We start from the raw sequence: 27,780 nt of genomic DNA, 5'->3' as shown, positions 1-27,780 counted from the left end.
TTTCAAAGATTTACAAGGAGATCAGGATAAAATATGCAGTTCTGTAAACAGCAAATTTCTCGGACGAAATGGTGTAAAACAATATTGACTTCTTGAAGCATTACAATGCAACAAATTGCCATTTATATCATGCTTCAGTATCAACACTGATGAGTGTGATATGTTGACAGGGAAACTTCAAGTTTTAGGATTGTAAGAAACAATAGAACATATTAATTCACCATAGTATGGCATTGATGGGGCAAAAAAACGGAAATATTGGTCTCCTACATTTTTGCCAAACTTTTTGTGACGAGTAACGCCATTACATACCACAGTCTTTGACGAAGGATTTTTGTTAATGAACGACTCATTTCGGTCGAGGCAATTACAACTGTAATCAGTTCCTTTTATTGAGGAACGATTGATAACCTGCTCATTCTTCAAACCCCCCAAAAATGAGCGCCATAGGTATCCATTTCCAACCTATCAGACAGAAGTTCTATAATAATAGTGGTCCCTCTCACATGCAATTTTCAATGACCTACTAAGTAAATTTTCATCCATTGGCCAATTTGAAATTGAAGCTCAAAGCTTCAAGAGCCTCACTTCAGTTACATTTTAAATCAGTCTTTCGTTGGTCCATTGGGAACTGATAGGTTTCACTGCAATTGTGTACGTTTTAAGTTTTTCGCAGGTTTTCATTGTAAAAGGACAAATATGCATTGTGCTTTGTCTTTAGAAACAACATTCTAGTTGAGAGGGTTCAACACACATCACACACTAGACCATTAGCTTTTCGTACTGACCATTTTATTCATTTATTCCTACATCGATCTCTGTATATGATATTTATTCAAACAGTTTTATGCAATATAGAAACTGACATTATAAGGGTTATCATTATTTTCGATTATTTTCGAGGCTTGAGTAACGCTACCGGTAACGCGTTGCTTTTCTAAAAGAATAAAGGTAGCGGTAATGGAACGGGTTTTCAAGCCCCCCCCCCGTTACCGTTAATTTCTTCTTGTATAAACGAGGAAAAGTTTCCCAAACGAGTTTTTAAAGATTCCGTCTCAAATTGTAATGGCTTCCATGCCACTGATGGAACCAAATGATTTGATTTGATTTGATTTGAATGTATTTATAAGTACAAGTACTTTTTAAGGTGAGGTCATCTTTGGTACATAATGGAATAATCAAGGGAGTCACTTGTTTCGCTTCATGTTTGCTAAGCGTTAAAATATCGCTTAAGGTTTTTCTTCCAATTATTTTTTCTGCAAAAATAACGGTAACGGTAACGCGTCACTTTTTTCGGAAACAGTTCAAGCCCTGATTATTATCATGTTGTAGTTTGGGTGAACCTCGGCCAGCCAACGAAGCTAGTCACCACATAGTCCGAATTGTAGAGTTCCGAAAGCCAATGTCGTAATCCGGTATCAGTCTGGGTTTGGTTAGCATTTAAAAGTTTCATTTGAGAAAGGCCTTGGTGAAGTATCGTACCGGAGACCTCTCTCACGCTAGAAATCTGCGCTAATCACTTCCCTGCGTCTCCTCCTTCTGATATTGATATGAAAACCAATTTAAACAAAAAGCTCGAACTCTTATTGTTAACCAATAAGATCTTCAGTTTTTTTGGTTTGTTTTTTTTGTTGCGAGCATTTTCTAACCCTGATAGGGAATGTAATATTCAGAATCAATGTTTGGTAGCTGAAAGATGAAGATTCGTCCATTTGTTAACACTGACTCGTCAAAGGCAAATACACATAAGACTTCGCGAAACCTGGCAACACTCCCTGCCATTATTCTGCACAAATAAACAAACAATTTTATTCTGAATAAAGTGCATTAATCTATAAAAGGATATACATGTTTTCTTCCTCTTAAAGAAGAGCTCATAACAATACAAGACAATGAGAGAACTATTTGATATTGAAGACATTTGTGGTGTAAATGGTAGGCGAAACTATTTCTCCGTGGTGAATGCAAGTATTCCGTGTCCAAGTAATTAGGCCTAGGATTAGGACAGCATACACATCAACGTGTTTAGACTGGTTGTTGGTTTGTAGTTCATCTTCCATTGACCGTGTTTGCTGTTCAACTTTTCATAGACTTCTTCATGCACTGGATGGACTAAGTCCAAATTGGGCGCATGGCTTGGTTCGTTAATCTGTTTTAGCTCTTTGAGATGTTCTTTTAGCTTTCGAAGGGCACCTTGACTCGATATGGAAATGGTTTGAGAAGGAGAGCTGAAAAAATCTTGATGCAACTCGATCATCAACTTATTCTGGCGATTGAGATCGTCTTGAGGTACATCGAGAAGTTCTAATACTTTTATATGAAAATCGAAGTAACGCTCGAATCGACCTGAAACAAAACAAATATAGTTTTAATCACATTACAAGGCGGCTAAAAAGTCTGATCAAGTTTTAAAAGGAACAACTTCGAATTCACCAATTCATATAATGCCAGATTAACTCACATCCACAAACCTCTCAAATGGATAATTTAAATTGGGATATGATTGAATAAGCCCGCTACCGAGTTAAATGGCATTAAATGGCCCATTTTCATTAGTTCAAACCCCACAACGTCCCCATTATATCTGAACTCAAACGCCCCCTAACAATAGTAACAATCTTTAAAAACTCAAAGTAAGAGAATATATATCTTTTGTCTTGTATAATTTTGAGATAGCTCAAAATGTTGTTTACGTTAAAGGCTAAAAACTTCTCAGTACATAGATATTAGCAAATTCTTTTTGGAATTATCAAAAGGACATTTACCGGTGCAAAAATAGATAAATCAGATGTAAGTAAAGTCAACTGAGATTTCAAGGACGCTAATTTCTTATCGGTTTCAGCCGTCTTCTGAAAAAGACCAAATTTATATGATTGCCGTTGTTGCGCCATAATCAAAATCTGTATTATTTATCTGGCCATTTGAGTTCATGAAAGGCGGGATAATTGTCGATCTCCGATAAAATTGAATGCTAAACAAAGTCTTTCGATCTAAGATTGAAAGGATTGGCTTACAATCTCAGAAATGCTAAAAAGCGTATGGAACCCATCATGGTTGCGGACAACCAATTTAAGAAAGGCCCATGTTGGGAATTAAAGTAGTCTGTCTCCTCTTACGTGACAGAAAAGCCCAATTACTTATTCCAAAGGGCTGGTCTCGGTACCTTGGGTGTCAAGAGACCTGCATGGCTTTCAGGCCCTTTGATGCACCAACCAAAGGACCAAAATCCTTTCTCTCCTTTTTTTGTTTCACCCCAAATTCAGTTCCTCCTCTCCGCACACTTTCATCATACCTTTTACTTCAGGAGGGGCAGAGGTGTTCCTATCAACGCGTCTAAGGAAATCTCTGAAATGATTGGACAGCTCGATGTCCCGAAGTGTTTCCTGCAGGCCCGAAATTTCCAAAACGGGCCTGTCTGGCTCGATCGGGGAAGTGTTGGAAGATCCACTGGAAGGGTCTGGTAAAGCAGTATCACGAGCATCCGCCAGGGTCAAGGTCGAGGCCATAGTGGAAGAGACAGCAGCTGCTAATTGGACGGTGGTTGAGTGCTCTTCCTCGGCCGCAATCAAGGTACTGGCCATGACATTTGAGGCGCCCGAGGCGAGGATAGAGGCAATTGATAACGTGGGTGGGTTCCTTTCATGTTCCCTGGGTGGTGGGCGGGACATGATGGTGGTCAAAGTAGGGGAGGTAGTGAGGTAGATACAAGTCTACAAGTCTCAACCCTGAAAAGAAGAGTTCCATACGTTCACAAAGGTTAACAACCGCGTGCTTAACTAGCGGTGCGAAGGGGTTGCGATCGATTGTATTGTTTGGATACATTGACAACAATAGATGTTTTGATTAACCAATGGTGGTTGGTGGGACCAAATAAAACAACGAGTTTGACACCGTGTCACTTGACGAGGCCGGTTGGGATCGAGACGCCATGGAGCTGATATCTTTATGAATGCCGCCAAAGAGTATTAACTCCGAGCGAGCTTTAACCAAGGAGTACAAAATCGTTTCTTCGGGCGAATCACGACCTAAAAAGCTACGAATCTCCAACCATTTCACTTCATGATCGGAGACTGCCTGGCCCAAGTCCAAAACGTGTGCTGAGAGCCGATGACACACACACTTGGCTGGTGTCGATGTCACGGGTTCAGGGTTGACTTTGGGCTCTTCTTGACTGCCCAATTTTTTGATTCGATCCTCCATCCGTTTGATTGCATCCAATTGGCGCTGCCGGGTTTCTTGTTGTTTCGTCTTTGGACTTGACGAATTCGTTCCGGAACCGGCTGAGCATGAGGTGATGTTATAAGTCCCAGGGGAGCCAGAGCTGAATGCCTGGAGGCGGGCCAATTGAGAAGGAGGTAACTGGGAGAGGGAAGACTTCCTTCGATGATCCGACTCCAGGTGGACAATCTTTGGTCGAGCACCCAAATTCTCTGGCACCGACGATTGTCGTTCCAATGACGAGGGTCGTACCCCTTTGGGTTCCAATGGTCCACTTTTGCCGTCCAAATCTGGAAGCCCCCTGGAGGTCGAAGGTTGAGCATCCTCCGCATTTTGCTGAATTTCTAAAGTCACAGAGGACTTGAAGGTAGAAGTGGGAGGCTCGTCCCCGATAGCACCATTCGTTGGTTCCACCGACAAATCTCCGGAAGTATCCATCTCACTGTCACTATTGCTACAAAGTTCTGAAGAGGGCCTGCTGGCTGCTTCGGGTTGGCTATTGCTGTTGTTGTTGTTGATGTTGTTGTTGCTGTTGCCATTGGGGCTTCTCCGCACTACCCGGATGGAACTGTATCCTCTGCTCACACCATGACGTGCTGATGGAATCATCGTCCATTGGTGATCCTTTTCCAGCTCTTGCTTGTGAGGAGTGGCCGTTGGCTTGGCACTTAACCGCCGCTTTCCAAGAATTATTGCGTAGCCATCCACCCTGTAATGATGAGATGAGATGATATGATATGATATGATATGGCGTCTGTCTCTGAACCAGCCTGGAGTGTTCATTATTGTAACGGCTTGGAGCACTTCTTGTTACTTCAAAATAGGTTATATTTCAAGTTCTATTTGTTCTTGGCCTAGCCTTTCTATTCTTGAATATGGTGTGTGCTTATTAATAGCTTCCTTGAGTTGTTATTAGGTAAATGAAAACTCAGCATAATACTTGAAATCTCCTCACTTGAAAAAACGTCCTTTGCATGGTAAAAAGTGTGATGATTTCGGGTTGAATCATTCAGCGAGAGCTGATAATTCCATTTCAACGCTCATAACATTATAGTCGTGTTCTACATATCGTGATCAAGCCCCTTTTCAGCGTAACAGAAATTTCAATGCCTTGTTATTCATACGGTACATATGTAGAAAAACATCATACTTGCAGGCTGGATGGCACCATAGATGATGCGGAGCTTGATCTTGGTTCTTGACCGCAATACTGATCCACTTCCAGTGAGGTTGTTCCATAGATAGGACCCAAACATCATCGTAAAGATTGTTGGGTCCTCCACAGCCACCCAAAATGAGGAGGTGCTTATCATCCAACCAGAGCTGAGATTGACCATATCGAGGATTGGGTTTGGGTGAGGGAATGTCAGGTTGATACCACGTAAATGCTATGACATGAAACACACAAAAAAATGGGACTCTTAGATCTCCAAGGGTCGGTGGTCCTAATACGAATGTTTTGCATCATAGTGAATCCCAGAAAAACTTGTCCTCCAATCGAATGCCCAAGGCCATGAATCCGTGCTTTTGATCCCAAAACTTACTGGTTATGTTGAAGCACCAAACATCATTGGAGCTGCAGAATTGTCCGATGTGATTGCGTTGCTTTTGAAGTCCACCAAAAACGACAATAATGTCTTCATGAACCGTGGCAGAATGGCCAGCCATCGAAGGAGGCTTGGCCACTCCCACCGGGGTCAAGTGGGACCACCGATTCTGCTCGATGTCGTAACAATGTAATTCATTGAAAAGGCGCCACGATTGATGAAGTGGGTAAAGACTGGGGTGAGTCCAACCCCCGAAAAGGTACAATTGGCCTTGACTTAAAACCATGGTGGAGCATGCCTAGAAAATCAGTAGATGATTTTTTCCTTAATCTCGGAGAACTGCCGATTTACAAAAAACCAGACACCATGCCAAATATCTTAAGCAAATGGGTAAAAACTCCCGCGATGAAAACTTGAGCGATAGGTTAAAATGGTTCGGACAGGCGCTTTTTGAACAATTTTGGAGTCAAGAGTCAAAGAGATTTGAAATCAACTGAACCCACTCAATGTTTGAATACCTATGCTAGATTGGGGGCCAAACTTTCGAAAGTGTCTTTTTCATTTTTTTATCTTTTCACTTTGCTATTGTGTTTTCCTCAACAAATGGACCAGAAAGTCATACACTGACCTTGAATTGTACACCGGATATGATTGGTATGAGAATTAGTGTTAATAACAGAGCGGTCTTCAAAATAGTGGAATCTAAAATTTTGAAGTGCTGGGGATTCCATTCTCAATAGCGCTAGTAAATCCCCACCCCCAAAAAATTCCTGATTTTCACTTGTATGAAAACATTTAAATAGGTACATGTAATGTGATTTTGTAGATTGGACGGAGAGAAGTCAAGTATTAGCTTTGCTTTGACATTTTCATTGGGAGCTTAGATTTTGAAAATGTTTGTCCCTTTTTAAGTATTAGACTTAGTCTTTTCTACATTTGATTCTCCCTCGTAGATCGAGTGAAGGGAACGTGTTTAGTCACATTTGAGTGTTTCTGTAATCTCATTTTATAAAGTATTTCAACTTAAAATATCTCTCCGTATCGATATTTGCTAAACTACGATTGATCATGGAATGCCAAGAACATTGTGAACAAAAAAACATGAGAATTGGTAGGCTTGTATTGGCGCAGAAATCACCATAAGTGTGCTATGTCGGATCACAATTCATGTCGAGGGAGAAATTCGTGATTCCTTACAAAACTGGACCAATAAGAAAGTGTCACAAAATCTATCAAAAACGACCTTGGCAAATCTCGATCGAATGTACATAAATCATTCAGATGTGCTTGCTGGTAGTTTTACATCCGTTACCTTAGGACTTGGATATGTTCCGGTAGAGAGAGGCCTTTGCCAAGTTCTTGTCTTCAAGTCCAATTTCCATAGGTCGTTAAATGTGGTGGAAGTTGAGGTGCACCCACCAAAGACGTACATACTATACGAGTTATCATCATAGCAAGCGGAATGGCTGAAAAGGAGAAGAAAAACACAGATTGAACCCTCGTTTCACATTTCATTCATCGGGAAACGTTCGTCACTTGGATCTGTTTAATCAACATGATTTTTGTTTCATTATTGGGCCATTAGCAGGATTTAAGTCAGACTTGGACAAGTTTTTGACTAAAATTCCGGATCAACCTTATATTCAAGGATTAGCCAGATCAGCCAATTCTAATTCGTTGGCCGATCAAATAATATATGAAAATAAAAGTCAAGTAAAATGAATAATCTTCTCGTTTTGAACTGCTGGGATTCCAATCCCGGTAGCGGTAAGGAAGTCCGCAAAAAAAGAAGAAAAAAAATCTCTTACGTCAAAAGAGAGGTAATTGAGACGCAATCCGAGATGGTCAAACTCCAGTTCGAATTATTTCCACAAAGGGCATATCAGCATGAAAGAGCAGCATCTTCATTACTCCACGTAGTCGTTCTTTCATGACTTGCGCACTAATGTCCCAAATGTAGTTATTTTTTGAGTGTCAACGATACTTTTACCATAGACAGTCTAGAAGCGCCTGTTCGACAAAGGGGGAACACATGCAATCTCCAGAAAACCTCGAGATTGTCATAAAAGTAGAAGATTGACACCGATCTTTGAGGACGGGTTGACAAATTTTGGCCTTGATAGTCTAAAGGCGTTTTTCATCCATTTTGATGTTTTGGGAGTGTAGTGGACAATGTAAAGATTGACTTGAGTCACCATAGGCTGTATCATTGTTTTAATAAAGAAAAAGATTTTTGTCTCCATTGTTTTTTTCGAAGTATGGCCACGGTCTAGAGTGGTCGAGGAATGTGCAAGTCATTTGGCGAGGCTAAATTCATTAAGCTCCCGGTCTTTGTGTGATATGCCCTATTTGACATGACCGGGTATAAAACGCTAGAACGTCGTTGTCGCAAAAAAAACCTCAGCAAAGGACAAGCTGTGCATGTGGTGGTTATCAATCGCACTTTTAAAATTTCACAAGAAGCACTCATTGCACCATAATAAGGTTAGATAATGGCTAAAATAGGATTTTGCAGCTACATTGGTATTTGATCGTTGGACCCTATTTATAATTTTATTTCGAGTGTTCTATGGCAATTTGTTCGTCTCATAATTACAGATTGTTCAAATATGTAATTTTCATTTTTATGTCCTGAAACAGATTCAGTTGCATAAAGCATATGTTATGTTGTCTTACATATTGATATGAGCACTTGGGCTTTGAACAACGGCGAAAGATAAACTCTGAATTAAGAAAGTGTAACTGAGAGCTGACAACGCAAACAAGACAATGTATTTCTTCACACAGTGGTAAAAATACCCTTTAAAGTTTTGATGGAAATTCCCCAAACACAAATTGGCATGTTTCTCCCTCAGAAATTCATGGGGAACAATTTTGATTTGATTGCTTTATGAAATTCTAGCCCACATAAAAAACTTCCATACCTAAAAACATTATAAAAACTAAAATTTTCAAAAACCTACCCAATGTAATTTGGGTATTCTATTTCACCCCTACTTGGTTACATCGGATTTAGTGGTCCAAATTTCGTCAATTTTAGCCCCAAAATGCCCCGGTTATATGTTAATTCAATTTCCCAAAGAATCAATATCGATTTTCAATATCACAAAATTGAAAGATTATTTTTCCTTTTTTTGCATAGTCTCACAATAGCTAAAAATGCTATATAATGTCACTTCAAACACACTAAAAGTGTAATCTTTGAAAATGTGTTTTACAATCATCATGTGTACACTTCGTTATGCATTCACTTGAATTCTGAAGACAATACATACAACAAACAATGTTATAGATTTTGTTCGTTTCTTGAAGACTTTGTTGACACTGATTGAAAATAGCTTCTTTAAGGCTTCATTGATATTTGTGCAATTTTCAGTGACCACTCAACTAAATGTACCTTGGACGCTTTTAAAATTTTTTTTTCAAAAATCTGCTTTTTTTGAGGGTTTAAGATATGGTTGTACAAGGTTTTAAGTTAATTTGAAATTATGCGAGAAATGGAAAAATAATCTTTCAGTTTTGCGATAGTGAAAATCGAGATTAATTCTTTGGGAAATGGAATTAACACATAACCGGGGCATTTTGGGGCTAAAATTGACAAAATTTGGACCACTAAATCCCATTTTACTTAGTAACGGTGAAATAGATGATATCGTAAATTATATTCTAGCGCTAACTAAGTGTGCTCCTAATTTACATGGAGTAGGTTCTTGAAAATTTTAATTGTTATAATGTTTTTAGGTATGTAAGTTTTTCATGTGGACTAGAATTCCATAAACCAATTAAGTTAAAGTTGTTCCCTATGGCTTTTTGAGGTAGAAAAATGCCAATTTGTGTCTGGGAATTTCTCTGGCAATTTGATAGGGCTTTTTGAACACCGTGTTCAGAGATGACGTGGGTTCAAATCCCGCCGTCTGAAGTTTAATCTTAAAGAGGGCGATGGTATTTTCATGGTATTTTAAGCGACAGAGATCCCCAGGTATTTGGTTAGCCTCTCCGACCCTTCTTAACAAATTTGCACATGCTAATTGCTCACCCCACTCACAGGACGAAAAAGCTGTCTGATTCAAGGCCAAGGGCATTCATTACCGATTGAAAAAACTGTGATGGCTGACTTCTTTGGCCAGCCAGGCTCACCCCTCCACCCAAGCCTGGCATCCACCACGGACTTCTAGAAATATCTCTAGAAGTCCGTGCATCCACCCACCGATAAGCCATGTGATAATGTTTGTAAAAATCAGTGTGCTGGCGAGCAATTGGGGCCATGGGCGATTTGCAACTTTGATTGGCAACACAACTGTCCAATGTTTACGACTGTTGTATTCTAGTCACCGATATCAATTTACATTTACCATCACTCATGCTCCCACCATCGTACTCGCCATAGACATTTTCCCTTATCATAAATACCTCCACAAACGAACAATAAACATCTAGTCAACAGCCACCATTTGGCAATCTTACAACAACTGAATTGATGAACGACTAAACTTAACTGAGGCTCACAGGCAGAATCAAATGACAATCCAAAGATATTGGGCTAGAGTGTGCATACTTCTGTTTACCAGCCTTTTGCTCCGTTGGCTGCCCTCAAAATTGTTGCTTTTTAGTCCGATTCCATGACTCCAAATTTGATATACGTTACAGCATTCTATCAATCACGGGCTCTCTTACTGTTTTAGAGCATTGTGGCATATTCTCTTCGGTTTGAGAGCATTTCATTGTACTTCTTTAGACTTGCTTTCCCACGCACATTAGTGCTGAACCAATGTGTTAAGCATATTTTGGCCATCTCTACTCCTAATCCAAATTACCCTAATTACCCTGGTTTTGGGGACGAGTTGGCTGTAATGCTAGTCTGGGCTCAACATCCAGACTCAGGGTACCGTTTTGATTAGTTGCTTTCCCTTCACTTGGCCAGCCGCATCCAACAAAGTCCAGACCGCCGTTCTTTTGGGCAGAGCCGTGAAGGGATGAAGGGATCTTACCTGTATCTTTTACTAATTTCGCAACCCTGAGGGATGTGAGTACTTCGGGTTTCCAGGGTTCTTTCACTTCGCCAAATTAAGGATTGATCCTTCACGGATTTGGGTAGTTCAACGGCCATGTGAGCCAAGACCCGTTCCACGGCCAAGGCCAAGCGTCCGCAGGTTTGCCCGCATTCAAATAAACTCGACGAAGGATGCAGTAAAGACAAGATGTAATCCAACACTTCGTTGGGCAAATCCAACAGATTTAAAGTGGGGCCGGCCATTTTAAGACCCAGTGGTGGCTGGTCAGGGGCGTGGTTGCTATTCAGGGCGTGTCACGGCCATTTTTACCCAATGTTTTGACATTTGACTAACTTTGTTTCACTTGGATTCACACATTGGCTTTCAGGGAGGCGCAAATCGGTTGAGCAAAGCTAGGGTCAGATGAGGGTTTGGGATCCTGAAATACATACCCTTGGGCCTTTTCAGGGTTTTTTACATAATTTTGTGGACTGCCCAGAAAATTTGACGCTAACCAATACGGTAAAGCTGCCAATTTGTAACTAATAATTGAGATTGGAAAAACTCTGAGAGCACATGAGAGTTTGGAGAGGTACAATATGGCAGCACTTATTTTGGAAAGGCCTAGGAGTAAATATCGAGGAAGTTATTCTTTTCCAATAAGAAAATTCGCCCCAAATAGAAAAATGTAATACCTATGTTTGAATGATGAATAACCATAGATATACAATTTTGTTGCATTGTAAAATATAAGCAGAAAACAAATGGTGCTTTTGGTACTGTTAAATATTATTTTGTTTCTATGAGGTTCTCGAGGACTTTTCTTCAGGGTGGCGAAGTTCAACCGACGTTCCTTCACCTTAAAATTAGCAAAAAAGAATGATTTGGACAAAGCAATTCGGTTCGACCTGATAGGAATTCTAATTCGGTAGATTGAACTAATTTCGATAGAATTCGTCTTCACAGATATACTGAAAAATGATAATTCTGGAGTCTCGCTGAGATCATCACCCTTATAGCTTGAGCATCTCAAGTTTTTGTCCGGAAGTTGAGTTGCTGGTTTTCCAACCATTTGAAGCAGAAGCCAATCAAATTTACGCCGAAGTAATTGATTTGATACGTTTCATGAAGTTGGGAAAACCGACAGTGGCTTGGGGTCTCAACTCTTGAGAATATTCGCACTGCTCGTACTGCTTCACTTCCATCTCTCACGTCTCAAAAGGTGGCTAATCTTCAGCGATGCCAAATTTGGCGGATTCATCCCAAAAAAACTGCACACTAGGCCTGACGAAAAATCCATGATATTAATCATATTGGTGAAAAAAAAAATTCTTAATGTCCATTAGACGTCGTAAACCGGTGTCACGTAAAAACTAGTCTTCAATACTGGAAATCAATCACAAGAATAGTGCATGACAATTGTCAAGACCTGATAGTAAATATTTTTTTTGGGTGGGCTTCCAGTTTGAAAAGGAAGAGACTGAGGTTTATGGTATTTAGAAAAACCAAAAAACGGAAAGAGATTCGTTTTGAAGTACATTCATCCCCATTGTGCTTAATGGGCTGTGCTCTTCAGATATGTATTCACGGATGTGCCTCCTTTGCGTATGGTAACCTGAAGCCTAAAGTTTAATTTGAAGAAAACAATTAAATGATTTTCGTAGTTCTGAGGACATTTTAGGGTATATGAAAGTCACACTTAGGATGTACTTGCACAGTCCCACGTGACTTGACTGCAATCTTCCACTTGGATGGTTGTAATGCCAATGATACTTTAAATGATTTGCAAAAATACAAAGTCAGTTTCACTTGAGTATTACTCATCAACAAATGCCTCATTCATATCCAAAATTGGCTTTGGAGTTTGTTGGATTAATATCGATTTGATCTTATCAACAAAAATCAAAGTTCTGACCCAAGCACTCTCAAGCAGTACTAAGACCAGGATCGCCCTTGTGCCTTAACTTGTATTGATTGTTTACAGATTGGATGAGAATACCCTAATTGGTTAAGCAATTATTTGTTGGTGAATGCCAATGGTGAGGATATCATACTTGCAATATTTCCAATATCATATCTTGAAACTAATGACCCAACAAAGCTCAGACTAGAGTGGCATTGGATTTATTTGCTTTAACAATAAACTATGGTTGGTAAGTATCTACTGGCTTTCATATTGCAAATGCAAGAAACATTCAAGCATGATTTTGGTAAATCAAACCTTCATTTAGGTTGAATTTAAGCACTTTCAAACACTTAATGGCTCTCAACATCATGGTTAGTGCTAAACTGCTGGAAATGTTAAAGCTGGAATGACCCTTTTCATAATAGCATAAACTCACAGAGGTTGTTGTTTACCCCTCTGTGCGCCAATGCCCTACTTTTGACTGACGTAATGATGCGTCAAGGTTATGGCTGTGGCATGAGTCAATTACAATAATATTTAAATTTGAAGATCTTTTTGACCCAAAAGTCCAACTATTTGTAAAGAAAAGGGGGGGGGGGGTCATTTTTACGTTTGACACTTCAGTACGCATCCAAAAGATGGTGCTTGGGTGCAAAGGGGTACAAAAAGCCAAACAAACTGATACTGTGAGCATATCCTATTGACTTACAACTTGAGGTCTCATCTAGGGTTAGGAAAAAGTTGGTCTAGACACAGGCAATTGATAAGAGCCTTTTAGAAAAAGCAGTCTGGACAATCACAAATAAATTACAGAGGGGTAAAACATTTGACATGTAGTAAAAGACAATTTTGAAGGTTGCAGTGATTCCATTTTTTTCTTACTTCCAGTGGTGAAGACTGAGTCATGGGCCATTTATTGGTTTTGTTTATTGTTGAGAGCCACTCACAGACACAATGCGTATAAAAGAGTAATTGCACAATTAGGAAAAAAGTACCAGAATAGTGAGTTGAAAGAATACAAGGGAAAGAAAAAGAACCATGATCAACTAACGGCTCAAGAAGTAGAAAATATACAGCAAGAAAACAGATTAATTGTTTCCGGTCCAAAACATTTTTTTGAAAAATTCAGATGAATTGGAAAGACGAGTTGCCAGGGGGAGCGCATTCCATGGATCCACCCTTCTGATAAAAAAGGTGTGAGATTGGGACGCCGATTCCCAATTGACCAGTTCATGGGTAACTTGACACAAGGGAAAACTTGAGACAGGAAAAGGCGACACAAAAGAGAATTAGATACACCGGAAAACTTGACACCTTGGAAGACTCAATGTGTGGAGCTTAACAATGTATTGAGTTCTCAGGTGTCACATGTTCCAATGAGTCAAATTTTCTGGTGCCTCAAGTTCTCTGATTGGTCAACTTTTCTTGTGTTGAGCTTTCTGTTGATTTGAGTTACCCTGGAATCACTCAAAACTCACCAAATCTCAATCCCATTGAAAATGTCTGTTCATGTTGGGGCAAAATGCCTGGGAAATCCCAGCTGTCACATTACTAGTAAAGGTCAATAAGTATAAAAAGACAGGCTATTGGTTTTTACACGCTACGCATATTTGTTGTGCATATCCCTCAGACATTATAGAAGTGGGAAAACAGGGAGGAGGAGATCAGGCTTAAGAAACATTCAGCATTAAATTGTCAATGAGTCATCCCTTGGGGTGCAAGACAAATTCAGAAATGACACAGTTTTTACCTTATGATCCAATATGGTACCCCGTCATGGTTTCGTGAACGTAAATTTTGAAATGCGACAGTACTAAACTTTACCCAGTCGCATTTCAAAATTTGCCTTCACGAAACTACCTCATACCCTCAGTAGGTGAGACTGGGACAAAACCGCATCTCAAAATATGCGCTCACGAAACTATGCGCGGGTACCCTATTCTTATGAAATGCTTGAACTTCATACTTGATAATGAAGTTACCCTAAAGCATTTCTATTTTTAATTGTTTTAGCTGAATTTATTTCGAGAGTTGTTTAATCGAATTTTCTCAACTTTCTTTTCATACATATCTGACAACAAACCGATTGTAATGTGGTTGCCTCATCTATCAAATTTTGTCCATTGTACCATCCCAACCCTCCCTTGACAAACTATCAGAGTGCGCTCAAAGTTGTGTCCGTTATACTATAAGATAACCGGGAAAAAAAAATCCTGAAGCCTTGAATGTATTGGAATTGATTTTTCATCTCAGACGGGACTCTTGATTGGAGGGGTCATGATTCTTGTGCTATCCTGCATTTCCCTCCTCCGCTCGGAATTAGGTAAACGTTATTCTCCACCGATTAGTTGGCGGTGGTACTTTTTTTAAATCTTAACCTGACCTAATCAAACCTAATCTAACCTTACCTAACCTAACCCAACCTAACCTAACACGATATTAATAACCCTTAAAGTCTCTATCTAAACCTTTTAACATTTTGCCACAAATTTGAAAATGAGCACCGCTAACTAATCGGTGGAGAATTACGTTTATCCTCGGAATTGGCCTGAGACATGAATCCAATTGGCAGTCCTGTTCCCAAAGAAGGGTTGGTTATAGGAAAACAAACGAAACCAACGCATTTAGAGACAACATTCCGAATAACCCCAGGAAATTATCAAATCCAAGGGAGCATGTGGGTGTCCCGACGGCTCCCATGTCCATGGATCAAGTGTGCATCATCCGTGAGTGGATTCCGTTCTAGTGGGTTGAGCTCGTCCTATCCGCCGTCTTTGAGCTTCAGAGGCGTGTCCTCATCAACGTTTCACGATGATAGAAAAGTGGAAACCAAATCGAATCCGGATGCTTCATCCAAGGCCGTGCATTTATCCTATAAGGCCTATGAATCCCGTCCTAAGAAAGACAAACCCATGACGAAATCGCCTTTGGTCATTCAACACAGTCTCTTGGGCAGCAAAACCAATTGGAAGAATATTGCCAAGGTAAGGCACAAGATGAATGGCAATAATCCAAAGCCAAACGGAGAGCTTCTCTGAGGCCATTCATGTCAAAGCCAGCCCAAAGGACTCAGTTATTCATGATCCATGAGCCTGGTCCCAACCTACTTATAAGGGTACCCAATTGTATATCACGGTTAGTTCCTGGCTGGATTTAGTGATATGGTGCTTGCAACGAAAAGCATTTGACCTGAGAAGTTCATCAGGTATATCACCTGTATAGTGGCAAAATATTAAGTTGCTGTACCTTTAAAAAGTAACATTTTTCAATCATCTGGCATGTACACCCTTGTCAATTTCAAAACTACAGGCTTGCGAGATAGTTATTTGTTATTGTTATTCGAAAACTCGAATATTTCAGTATTTTTCCTCGACTGTGTTTAAATTCTTAAGTGAATTATGCGCCAAGTGTTAGTAATTTGTGACATGTCTTAACTTGGCATTATGTGTTTCCACTTCTGAAGTCCAAACTGGCGTAACTGAAGGAAGTTCAATTATGCATTGCACAAACTTCTTCACAAGTGTAATGTCTGTCTCTCATCGTGTTTCAAACATTGAAACTCATGAATCAATTGTGAACAGGGCCTTCTCTCATTGGAAAAGCACCTCTACCACGATGGGAGATGATGTTTCGAGTGCTAGCGTGACATTGGACCGTGCGTGAGCTTCCCAATCTTCGTTTGAGTTGGGCTCAATTTTTCTTCAACTCGCTCTATCAATCACTTTGCTATGTCCTACACGTATGATTTTTGCTTGACCATCTAAGGACAACCATGGAGTTTCTACAGAGATCAAGACGGCACCCTTTTGACGGCACATTTCCCACTAAAACCCATGTGAATGACATATCATCGGGTATTCACTAAGACTATATATCTAGAATATATATACTATACTAGGATTGGCTTTAGATATATAATAACGGCCACATTGGTCTGGTAAGTGTTTGTGCTATACTGAAAAATACCCATCATCCTATGAAATCATTGTTTGTCATAGAGCTAATGCTGAAATATCCATCACAAAAAGCTAGCTGAACCATTCCATGACCCCATTGGACTTACAATAAAGTTGTTGCGTCTAGTATTGTGCCAAATCTACTTTTCGGAATGACGGCTCGGTTGAACGGTTCAGAGCACTTCTTTTGATGCGATTGAATACGGAGACGCTAGGGTTTCCCCACTAAAGGCACTTTTTGTCTGAACAAACAAGTATTTTTTTAACAAGTTACGCCTTTAGGCGTGTCGGAATCGTAAATGTAGTTCATCTGATTTAGAGAGGCACAAAGATGTCCGATAAGAAATGGATAACTGGGCGTATGAAGTAGAATTTTGTAAAAATTCCTGAAAAGCTATTGAAGTGAAAAAATTTTTAGGGTACCATAAGAATGGGCGAAGACTGCGAAAGAGGTGATTTTTGACTGAAATTGAATGATTAACATCTCGAAACATGGAAAGTTCATTGGAGCCAGGATCTCCTTTTGGTCGTGATCATTTCGTAGAAATGTGCATAAGTGAAATCTTACTAAAGGGCCAACCAATCCCTCTGAAAATCTATGAAGGCACTACTTTGGGATTCAAGGCCTACTTAACCTTCAACGTTGAGGTCTTTCGGCCGACGAGGTTCATGGTTTTAGACTGACATACCATCTAACCTCAAAAAAGATCGGGTACGGAAGAACTTCAAAGAAAAAGCCCTTTCTTCCATCAAAATTTTAGATTTGAGTTCTTTAGCCATTCTCCAAGGTATACTTTACCAACCATTTTCATCACGTTGTTAGTTCCAGATTATTCGACTAAAACGCAGGTTTTCACTGCACAACAGGAATAACATTTTCTTCCAAGTTATTGCTAAGTAATGTCAAAATTTTTTTACTTTGACAACCAAGACAACGAACCATTGATTGATTACAAAATGTGATGGCTGCTTATACGTGATAAACCATTGAAAAAATGAGGGTTATGGAAGGCTTACAATCTAATTTCTTTAGAACTATTCTAAGAAGTGAAGGAAGGCTTTTCCCTTGAACCATAGATTCTCCTATCCAAACGATTCCTTTTTGTCCGACTTATGCGTCCATGTTCGCTTCAGTTCCTTTCATACCGATTTAAATTCGTAATATGTCTGCATGCAGTCTCAAAAAAAATTCAAGAGATGTCATGTGCTCTTCAAAAGTCAACTTCTACTGAGAACTGAATGCGTTTCATAAATAACTTAAAATTCCCCAGAAACTGCTCAAAATTCTGACTCAATGCACGAAGGGCCAAAACCGGATTAAAATACATGTTCACGCATTGTCCTTCAGGCATTCGAAGTTGCTTTTCTGCTGTTGGTTTATACACTGAAAAGAAAGGTGTTGTTGACCCAATGAAGATAGCATCATCATTCTTCATTCAATTTACGTCATTCAATAACCAGTGATATCCACACTCCACTCAATACTTTTCTGTGTCTGTTTCTTGCCTTTGTTCCCTTTGTCCTAACCAGGCCGGGCGGGGAAAAAATATTTTTGATGGCCCAGTAATCACAAAAAGTGTTTTGAAACCCGGAAATGGTTCGATTAACGAGCAACAAATAACGAACTCAAAGATGAGCCCGTTTAATTGCCACAAAAAGCATGGAATTAGACTGCATAAAATCTAACTTTTGGCATTATTTTGAAGCGATGACAAAATAAAATTAAGAAATTACGGTGTTTTTTCCGAATCCTTTAAACCAGAAGTCTTGAAAAGTTTCTTTTTCACCAAGTGATTGGTGGCTAGCTCTTGCGCTTTTTCTTTTTGTGTACATTTATTCCTTTACCAAATAACACCACTTCCCAAAATTGGCATGCAGAATGTCAACAAAAGCATTTCGGATGTTCCCGTGGCATTCTGGGACTAAAAGACCTTTACCAAGTAAGCCATATTGTCTTAGTTGCTTTCTGCTTTAAAGGGTGCTACTTGACATTTAACAATATAAGACACAGATATCTTCCTTAGTAGGTATTGGCACGGACTTCTAGAGATGTGGACTGCCAACGGAAGCAAAAATTTCGTATCTCCTAACCGTTCATTTTATTCCAAATGAACACTGAGGCCAATTTTTTAAACGCTTGTACCTCCGAGTTAAGGAGTGCACGTTAAACGGTATTGAAATGCACTCGTCTAAGTGCTCAGTAGATGCTCATTCTGAGTAACGTCCGAGCCTGAACTCGGAGGTACGAGTGTTTAAAAAAACTTGCCTCTGGTTAAGTAGATGAACTTGGCCAACTTTGAGCCCAAATCTATGCTTGGGGAGCTCAGGAGACATGCTCAAAGTTATGATTTTAAAGCAAATGTCAACATTAAAGGTTGGCATGGTGTTTGCAGGAATCCGTTTTACACTATTTAACAAGATATCTGAACCCTCAGTTTCCAACTTCATCCCACTGATCCCATCCTATTTTTGGAGATACCGGTTGCTTTTTAGCATTTCGACGAACCCAGAATTTAGAGGACGAAATTTTAGAGAGGTTTTAGTCTTTGACCACTTTTCCTTACGTACGAAAAAGGAATATCATTTCATCCCCACCGAAAAACGCATTTGTAAAGGTTGTGACGAAAACCTACATTTTCATCATTTGACATACTTTTGTAATAACGAACCAATTTGATGCAAGACATTGCAATTAATAAAGAAGAAAAAAATTAGATCCGATCATAATTTCTAAGCAAGTGTGTTCCCAAGTTTAATTAATTAGGGTTTTTATTTCATTTTGATTTTTGTATTGTTTTTAGGCATGTAAGTGTTTTATATAGGCTTATGTAGGAACAAAGTCGGTCCTTATGTTTTTGTGAGCTAGAAAAATGCCCAGATGTGTTTGGGTATTTCCGTTAAAACTATAATGGGTATTTTAACCACTTGTTAACCCTGTTATCACGTTTCTCTTGCTTTCTTTTAATTGATGGTAGTTTCAGCGGCAAAAGCGGCCAAATTTGACTAAACCAAAAGACTGATTTACCGATTCCGTGCCTTGCCCGTTCTTGCCTTTTAAAAACGGTAGAAAAGTTTATTAGAGGCAGAACTGCAACGACATTGAAATCGAATGCTGATTTGAAGCTTCAAATCCGCGAGCAATTGGACGTGTCGGAGACGATAGTCGAAAATGGATGGATTGGAAATGCGAATGGATTCGCGTAAACATACGTTCATATGATGTTCCATGTAACAAAGGAATGCCTTCACAAGCATCTGTCAAATTGCAAGGCCCACAAGGCAGTCAAGTGAATACATGCAAGTGTCTCTGAATGAAGTTGGCTCTAGAAGAAATCGTTCGTATCAACGTGGTTCCACACACAGTACGCGTAACTACGAACCATGGATCCAAGAACCCATGGTCGGAAACATTCTCTGTATGTACAGGAATGCATTCCTATTCAAATTTTCCCGCTAAAGACAGAAATGATTACTTTCATATCACTTGGTTTCAAAAGTAATGTAAGGGTATTCCTCTTTGTCAGAAGTGAAAATCGAGAACATCTATTTAGTTCGATTGAATGAAATTCCATTCACGGACCTTTGGGTCGACGCCTTTGAACACTCCACTCGTAGATAATGGAGGTCAAAATTTACAATGTGCATAAATTACGTTCTATTCTTCTGAGCAATTCATTCTAAGAATGGTATGTCTTGGAGTACATTTGCTAAGGTTGTAGAAGAAGGATTGACTTCCTGTGAATAAAAAGGTTGAGTGTGGAAAAAATCATTAAGAAGATTGGAGAAATGTGGTGAAGGTTTTATTGAAGACAAAATTTTGCAAGTTGTAACCATCTCGGAGCATACCATGTTTTGCCTTAATTTGGAAAACAATAAAATCAAATTAAACAAAAAAGTAACGACATCATAGACCTATACTCTGGACATGACCTCTTAAAAGTGAATGGTAAATTTCTGGCACAATGGGTTTGAACATAGAGATTGTATCTTACTTTTGAAAGGTGTCCCAAAGTCAAGACCGATCTCAAGATCCGGAGTTTGGAGCAGAATCCAAATCAAGTGAGTGGTCCGTCTTGTATTTTGAAAGCATTCAAGAAGGTAGATTTTAAAATAAAAATACTTAACCAAATCCTCTCTTTTTTCTAATCTAGGAAATCAATCACTTGACTCGGCGAAAAGTCGTGACGGTGGATGCCCGTAATCATGGTGAAAGTCCGCGAGAGCCTTCAATGTCGTACAACCTCATGGCCAAAGATCTCAGGCTTCTTTTGGACCACCTTCAACTGGACAAAGTCTCCTTTATGGGACAAACCATGGGTGGACGAATTGGTAAGCAAATATCAAATATCCCTCTGATTTGATTGAGTGATGACGTACAAGAACGCCTTCGTTTTGACCATGATTTTCATTTCGAATTTTGGAAGCACATCTTCTCTTGGCTAAATGGTGGATGTTTTAGATGCATAGATTCTTCAATGTGGGTTGCAGTGATTCTACACGAGCATTTGCCGACAATTTGAAGGAGTCGCTGCCAGGCCTACGAAAGATTGATGGATTAAGGCCAGAGATGTGGGGGAAAGGAAAAGTTTTAGATCTTACAAATATCAAGTTTTGTACATTTTGAATTCAGGAATTGAATATTGAAAGAGTTCTAAACTTGAACAAAGGTCTTTTCCTCACAAAAAAGTTTTGCATGACAATGCTGATTGATTGATTGATTAATCTTTAAAAAAGCACCTGGTATTTTTTTAAAATCTTATTGAGAACATCTCTGATTACCCGCATTCTCACTGCAATTAGTTTTTAACCCAATCAAAGGAGCGAGATGCGGGCAAACTCCGCTTCCCCTTCTCTATCGAGTGATCTTCGAAAGCAAATTTCATTATTCCCTCTTTTGAAGAGTTGAAGAATCAGCGCACATGCTTGTGATATCGTGCAATAATAACATACAACGCGACACAAAATTTCGGTTCAGTTTGGCTTTGAAATCTTTTTCCCGAGTTTGGGCTCCTCCAATGTTCAATTTGCTCCCCTCAAATATACGTAGGGAGTAAATATAAGTGTTGATCCACTTAGCCTCCTTTAAATTAGATTTGGACAATTATTTGATTAAAGATCCTGATCAACCCTACATTCAAGGCCGAGCCAGAGGTGATTTTTTTTCCGACGTTAGTATCTCTGAGTTAAGGCTCAGACGTTATCCAGAATGACCACTCGCTCATTATTTTGGCGAGTGTAGGTAAATATGAATATAATAAAAGGTGTGTAGTTTGACCTCAATTGACAGCACGTTCCTGCCTGTTTCCATTTATGCATCCGTCTAAGAGCATTGACAAAAGTTAAAATAGGCCTAGCTCCGCTCATGTCCACTCCTCTAGTTAAAAGTCTCTCTGCTTTATCTTAACTCCTTCCACAACTTTAAAATAGCTAACCTGTCGATTGTGCTTATTGCCGTAGTAATTCCTTTATTCCTTTCTTGTCTGAGGTTGCTTAGCTAGATGTTTGCAAAGTAAATGGAAATGCGAAATAGGAAAACCTTTCATTGGGGAAAGGGATTTAAATGGTGAAGTCGTAAAATGGAATGTTTTTCTGGGTGTAACCTTTTTTACATATTAATAAGTTGCCGCAGAAATATGGAATAGTCTAGTGGGGTTATAGTGTTTCAACTTTTGATCCTGGGGACGAGGAGGAGGAGGAGGAGGAAGAGGACACTTTAAAAACTTGAAATCAGAACTTTTGGGAATTCAATTTAGTTTCAGACAACAAATTTGGAAGTCAGTGAAGCAATTAATACCTTGTGTGTTCTGCATCGATATACGAAGTGCAAAAAAATGATACATTTTGTAAAACCCACTTTTAATGCATTTTTCACTTTAACACCGGTTAGACATCTTTCCAAAAGAGAAGAAAAAAGATCAATATTTTAAACATTGATTCCAAAGTACTTAAAAAAAAATATTTTGGCCTTTTTCAATTAAATAGTTTCCCTCTAAAAGTCATTTTTTTCGAAGTCACTATTGACTATTAAAGAAATCAATTTTGAGAGGTCACGTGCTTCTTAAGTCTAATAGAGAGGCATATTTCTCCGTAATTTTTTCCATGCCAAATGGTTTGGAGACATTCATATTACAATACCTCACAATCGATGTTGAGCCTAAGCTTTTTAACCAATTGTGCTCGGTCCAATTTGTTCCAAGAGCTGATGGTCTTGTATCATAACTTTTCAATTTGTCTTTTAAGGATAATTGGAAGATATAAGGCAATTATATTCAATCACTTGTCATTATAACATATCCGAATTGGGCCGAGTCCAATTTCCCGTTATGGATTGTCTATTAACAAAGTACTTAGCATTCTCAAGCAAGGGCAAGACAAAATAATGATTCCCCCTCACCATTATTCGCAAGATAATTTTATGCGCCGCATTTCCGAAACGCTTTTGCATTTTGAATATTATACCCTGAACTGAACATGGACTTTCAATCAAGACTTTCACAGACTTCATTTGGAAGCATTTAATTAGCATTTTCGAGGATGAAAAAACGGTCCTGTAATGCCGGGTGAAATCAAAACAGTCTGAGGAATACAACTCACAAAACTTGTAAGGAACTTGGCATGCAAGACCAATACCAAACCCATTCTGGACCACAGGTCGTCGATAACAGGAAAGCGGAAGCGTCGTGACATCGGTTAAAAGTCGTTTCGAGCCTGCCGATGAAAACTCCATTTTTGCCGAATGGGTCTTTTGATATTAGTGGAAGCCATCGCATTATCTGAAGCTTAGAGATTTCTTAAATCAAGTCCACTGAAGATATTAATGAAGCCTTACCACTTTGATGTACTTTCAGGCATGATTTTGGCACTGACCCAGCCACAATTAATCGACAAGCTCGTTTGTGTGGATGCCACGCCCTTTGATTCTGAGATTAGCATCAATCGTTGGCGAACCCTGAGGCAAGCTTGCGCTCACCTTCAAAATTTGGAACACGAACTCCGGTCCGTCCATGGGATCGAGAGGAGCTCCTTGGCTGATAAGGTGAGATTTATAGCCTTTCAAAACGACAAGATCTCTGCACATTCTGATCCAATTTGATTTGATGGGAAAGTTCGTCCACGCTATCAAATTGGTTCCACTTGCGTTCCTTTCCACGATCCTGAAATTGGTCTCGGTAATTCCGATTCAAATGCATTTGAAACATACATTCGGTACCTTTCTTTGAATTTGGATCTATGAAACTGGCTTTCCAAAAAGTGGAAAGATAGTTAATTCCTTACGGGAACAAACCAGCATATGTACATGCACTATATGAATTCTTCAAATACGGCATGTAAAAGGGTAGGAATAGCGAAATTGGGTTGCTCATTGAGTACACATTTGTTATTGAACTGACAGTTATGTTGAGGTCTTCTTTTGATATTACCACATGAAAGAGGTGACCTACCATAAAATCAATTATTCATTAGCCAAGAACCTCTGAAAGGAGTTCAGGTTATCCCTGCATTAGGTCATGTTTTTCTCCATCTCCGTCATTAAAGACGAAATTCCCAGGTGACATTGTTGTTGGTCAGTTCGTTGGTTTCTTTTTTATTCTCGTCACCAATTTAGTTGCTCAGCAGCATGGTTTCTTCATTTCAGAGAATTGCTTACAAAGCCCTGATTTTTAAGCTTGGTTTTGGTCTCGAATTGCGACTGCAGATGTCTTTCTGACGAACCAAGTTTAATAGGAGGTGAAATCAAACGCAGAAAGTGCTGGTTGCTGAAATTCCTTGTTTGTCAAGAATTTAGGTTCAGTTAGGAAGTTTTTGCCTGCAGATTTTTGTTCGGGGGTTCTCAACTTTCTTTGAAGAAACCCACTTCCATGCGAAAAGAATTTAAAAAATCAGGTTGACTATCAGTAACGCGTGTCGTTGATGAGATCAGAAATGGTACTATTTGTTAGTTAATGCCTTTATAATAATCAGGAAGCTTTGCCCGCTTATGTTTTTTTCGATAAGCCTCTCTTTCAAATAAATGATTCCGGTTTCTTCTCGGAAAAAAGAGAATTGAAAGGAAATGTTGAGCAGGGTGGTTCGCTTAAGATGAGACACTTTTGGTGGATTGAAGGTTGTTTGTTCTCGTTCATACAAGTTATATGTATTACATGTAATGCAAATATGAATTTAGTGTGGCCATCCTTCATGTGCATTATCCCATACGCCATTGATTATTTGCATGGGATATTATGTCTGCTGTAATCTGGTATGAGGATTGGATTTTCATCATTTCAACAAGTACGTGAAAAAACACAGAGCAATCTAAAACTTCCCTAAATCATAGTCAGGCTTCAGTTGACTTGAAATTATATTATAAATAGGGCCAAATTTCAAGGTACCAAGTCGAAGCAAAATCATAATTAGGGGGCACCATCTATTAGTGAAATTCTAAGAATACTATTTAACTCCATAATTAAGTCCCACTGCCTGATGACGATCGAAATCACAAAATATTTTCAAAGGTTTAGTCTATTGGCGAGGATGACAAAATTTGAGCAAATCAGACACTTTCCTTACTGATTCTCCGTTTCACACTCTAAAAGTTGCCTTTGAGAGCAACCCACGACAATAAACAACATGCCTGCATTCCGATGTGTTTTTTTATGTCAAGTTTTCATTGGACATTGTCACAGTTTTTTTTTTAATAATAGCACCTTATTATTCATTATCAATTTTGATGTCTTAATCATGCGTAGGAAATGAAAGTAAAAGAATAACCAAAATGTTAAAAATAAATTTGATGGTGTATCGTATTAATTGGACCACCCTGTAGGCTTTGTCTATTTTGTGATGTCGCTACTTGCTCCAAAGTATAAGCGTATTCTAATTGTCGATTACCCAATTATTTTTCGCTTCTCGCAGATACTTACAGCTGCTGTAAAAAAGACTGGATCCCTCACAGTAATTTGATTTCGGCATAATAGGCCCTCTGATTCCTGTGATCCTTTCGAGGAATGAAGCAATTACTTGGTTGGCCGGATATCACTCCAGATCATATTTTTGGTCCTTTTCATTTCGTTTCGCTTCCTTTCAATTTCGCTGCCCCCAAGTTAGCTCAACTAACGCGCAATTTTTGGTTCCACCGTTAAAGTCTGCAAATAAGATATGTAGTCACAAACCCTTATCAGAGATTGGCCAGGGACGCTTCTCATCCCTGGGAAATGCTCGGCTCTCCGTTTCATTTGATCTCTTTCCTGGAGGCCAGGACCAGTTATTCCCTTGAGCCCCAAAAAGTTGTTATTCCTTTGTGTTTTTGTTTACTGGAGAGACGGTTTATCATCTTAATGAGTTAGCTACAAGAATGGCCTGTAAATGGGCGCCTTTTTCGGTTTGTTCTATGAAAGTCTGGCAAAGGAATGAAAATGATGTGAACAAATCTACGGACTTCGGAAGTAGAGCTCTGTGCGTAAGGTACGCAAGGTTTATGGTAAATTTAAGAAGTGGAAGGGTAAATATCTTATGAAAACAGTTTCGAAGAATAATGAAAAGGGGATGACTGCGTACTTCATCGTGAGACTTGTCCGTTGAAGAAGAAATCGGTTTATGAAAGGAAAATCATTCAGTAAAGAAAGTTGAGGATTGAGATGCTTGTCGATTTTCGGGGGTTCCAAAGAGCTCGTGAAGTTTCTTTCAGCACTTTCGTTGCGTCATAAAATATCGTTGCTTAAAGTGGAGAAGCACGAAAGGCAACATTGGTTCGATCTGAGATAAAGTCTCTTTAGTTTAAGACTCATAAACACAAAATGGTAATAGATGCCCACTGTGTCATGGCTGTATAAGCAGTTATTTTGGGACCTGGAGTCAGTTTTAAAGGTAACACGATCCAGACGAGAATATTCCCTGCAGATAGTGTGGATTAAAATCTCATTGTCGTGTGGTAACCTTTATTAATGGATTTAAGGGTTAGCCAGATCTGCCAAATCTAAATTATTGGTAATCAGATACCTTACGAACATAAATGAAAAAAATAAATATTCATCTTTAAGTGTAGCTGATCTCATTCCCACTTTTAGTGAAGAAGTTGGCAAAAATGTGACTCATGTAACTTTCTCTTGTTTATGTGATCCATTCGAATTTTCAATTGTGTGAAGACGAGTTACAAAACTCAAAAAATGTCATTTTTGGTGCATTTCTGTCTCCGTACTAATATCTTGGCATAATATCAGAATAGTGTTTGCTTCAACAAGCTAACAAATTGAAATAAATGACAAATTAGACATAAGCACGATGGACGTTGGCTGAGCATGTTGTCTATATTTTTGATCCATGGAATGGCGTCAGCTGTTTGTTGTCCTTTTATTTCTCCAGGGGTATATCTTGCTGAGCAATGCGTTGGAATAGGGAAAAAAAGAAAATATTTATATTTGATTACCTTACCAAATGTAGGTGGTTTATGTTCCTAAATCGTCTCAATAAAATCGACTCTCTGTAATTACAGGCCATTCAAGACATCCTTCCCGACACCCGAGATCGGAGTTTCTTCTTAAGCAACCTGCTTTGCGATCCGGCAACAGGACAGATGCCCAATGCAAATACTCCGTTGTGGCGAATCAATTTTTCGTCATTCCTGGGCAATCCCGACATGACAACATCATTTCCGAAATTCAAGAATGTCAGCTTCCCAGGGAAAGTCCTTTTCATCGCGGGAGATCGGTCTCAATTCATCAAAAAAGAGGACGAGGATCGCATTCGAGACCTCTTTCCCAACGCTAGATTTGCGTGGATCCCCAATTGTGGGCATTGGGTTCAAACCGACAAACACGTGCAGTTCCTTAAAACGGTTGTTCCATTTTTGGAAGGAAAATAAACGGCATTATTTTAATGGTTTTTTTTGTTGGCAACAAAGAAATGAAATCTAGTTCTGCAAACTACATTAATTCATTCAGTCACACGTCCCGCATATTTTTCATTGTGGCCCCTTAAGGTAATTCAGACTGATAAAATCGTAAATCACTCTGAAGTTGAAGTGTCCGTTTTTTCGATATCTTTTATCCATGAAAGGAATGTTTCATGTACGATTGCATTTTTACAGATAGTTACAGTTTTACTCTGTAAAAGACTCAAAAAAAAACTTGTAATAGTATTATTAAAATGTATTTTAAGAATGTAATTTGATACTTAAATTAAAA

At 39.1% G+C, this 27,780-nt stretch overlaps 3 protein-coding genes across 5 annotated transcripts; 1 reads left to right on the top strand and 2 right to left on the bottom strand.

The window, feature by feature from the left end:
* Positions 1 to 1,795: 1,795 nt before the first annotated feature.
* Positions 1,796 to 3,804, bottom strand: LOC131880996 (uncharacterized). Its single transcript, XM_059227741.1, has 2 exons — positions 3,293 to 3,804; positions 1,796 to 2,346 (listed from the first exon to the last, which is right to left on the bottom strand). The coding sequence occupies exons 1-2, from the start codon at positions 3,666 to 3,668 to the stop codon at positions 2,000 to 2,002; spliced, it is 723 nt and encodes a 240-aa protein (XP_059083724.1). The 5' UTR covers positions 3,669 to 3,804; the 3' UTR covers positions 1,796 to 1,999.
* Positions 3,726 to 11,281, bottom strand: LOC131880990 (F-box only protein 42-like). Of its 3 annotated transcripts, none has more exons than XM_059227732.1 (5): positions 10,754 to 11,281; positions 7,078 to 7,231; positions 5,763 to 6,063; positions 5,369 to 5,606; positions 3,726 to 4,927 (listed from the first exon to the last, which is right to left on the bottom strand). In XM_059227732.1, the coding sequence occupies exons 1-5, from the start codon at positions 11,017 to 11,019 to the stop codon at positions 3,844 to 3,846; spliced, it is 2,043 nt and encodes a 680-aa protein (XP_059083715.1). In that variant the 5' UTR covers positions 11,020 to 11,281; the 3' UTR covers positions 3,726 to 3,843. The 3 variants fall into 3 exon arrangements, with proteins under 3 accessions (XP_059083715.1, XP_059083717.1, XP_059083718.1); XM_059227734.1 differs by lacking the exon at positions 10,754 to 11,281 and adding an exon at positions 9,811 to 10,053; XM_059227735.1 differs by lacking the exon at positions 10,754 to 11,281 and adding an exon at positions 9,802 to 10,051.
* A 3,806-nt stretch (positions 11,282 to 15,087) lies between these two features.
* Positions 15,088 to 27,473, top strand: LOC131880994 (protein ABHD11-like). The gene is made up of 4 exons (XM_059227739.1): positions 15,088 to 15,646; positions 20,770 to 20,947; positions 23,467 to 23,654; positions 27,090 to 27,473. The coding sequence occupies exons 1-4, from the start codon at positions 15,218 to 15,220 to the stop codon at positions 27,456 to 27,458; spliced, it is 1,164 nt and encodes a 387-aa protein (XP_059083722.1). The 5' UTR covers positions 15,088 to 15,217; the 3' UTR covers positions 27,459 to 27,473.
* The last annotated feature ends 307 nt before the right edge of the window (positions 27,474 to 27,780 follow it).

Source organism: Tigriopus californicus, chromosome 5 (assembly GCF_007210705.1).
Source record: "Tigriopus californicus strain San Diego chromosome 5, Tcal_SD_v2.1, whole genome shotgun sequence".
NCBI lineage: Eukaryota > Metazoa > Arthropoda > Copepoda > Harpacticoida > Harpacticidae > Tigriopus > Tigriopus californicus.
Note: the sequence above shows the minus strand (reverse complement) of the source record. Positions and strands in the feature narration are given on the sequence as shown.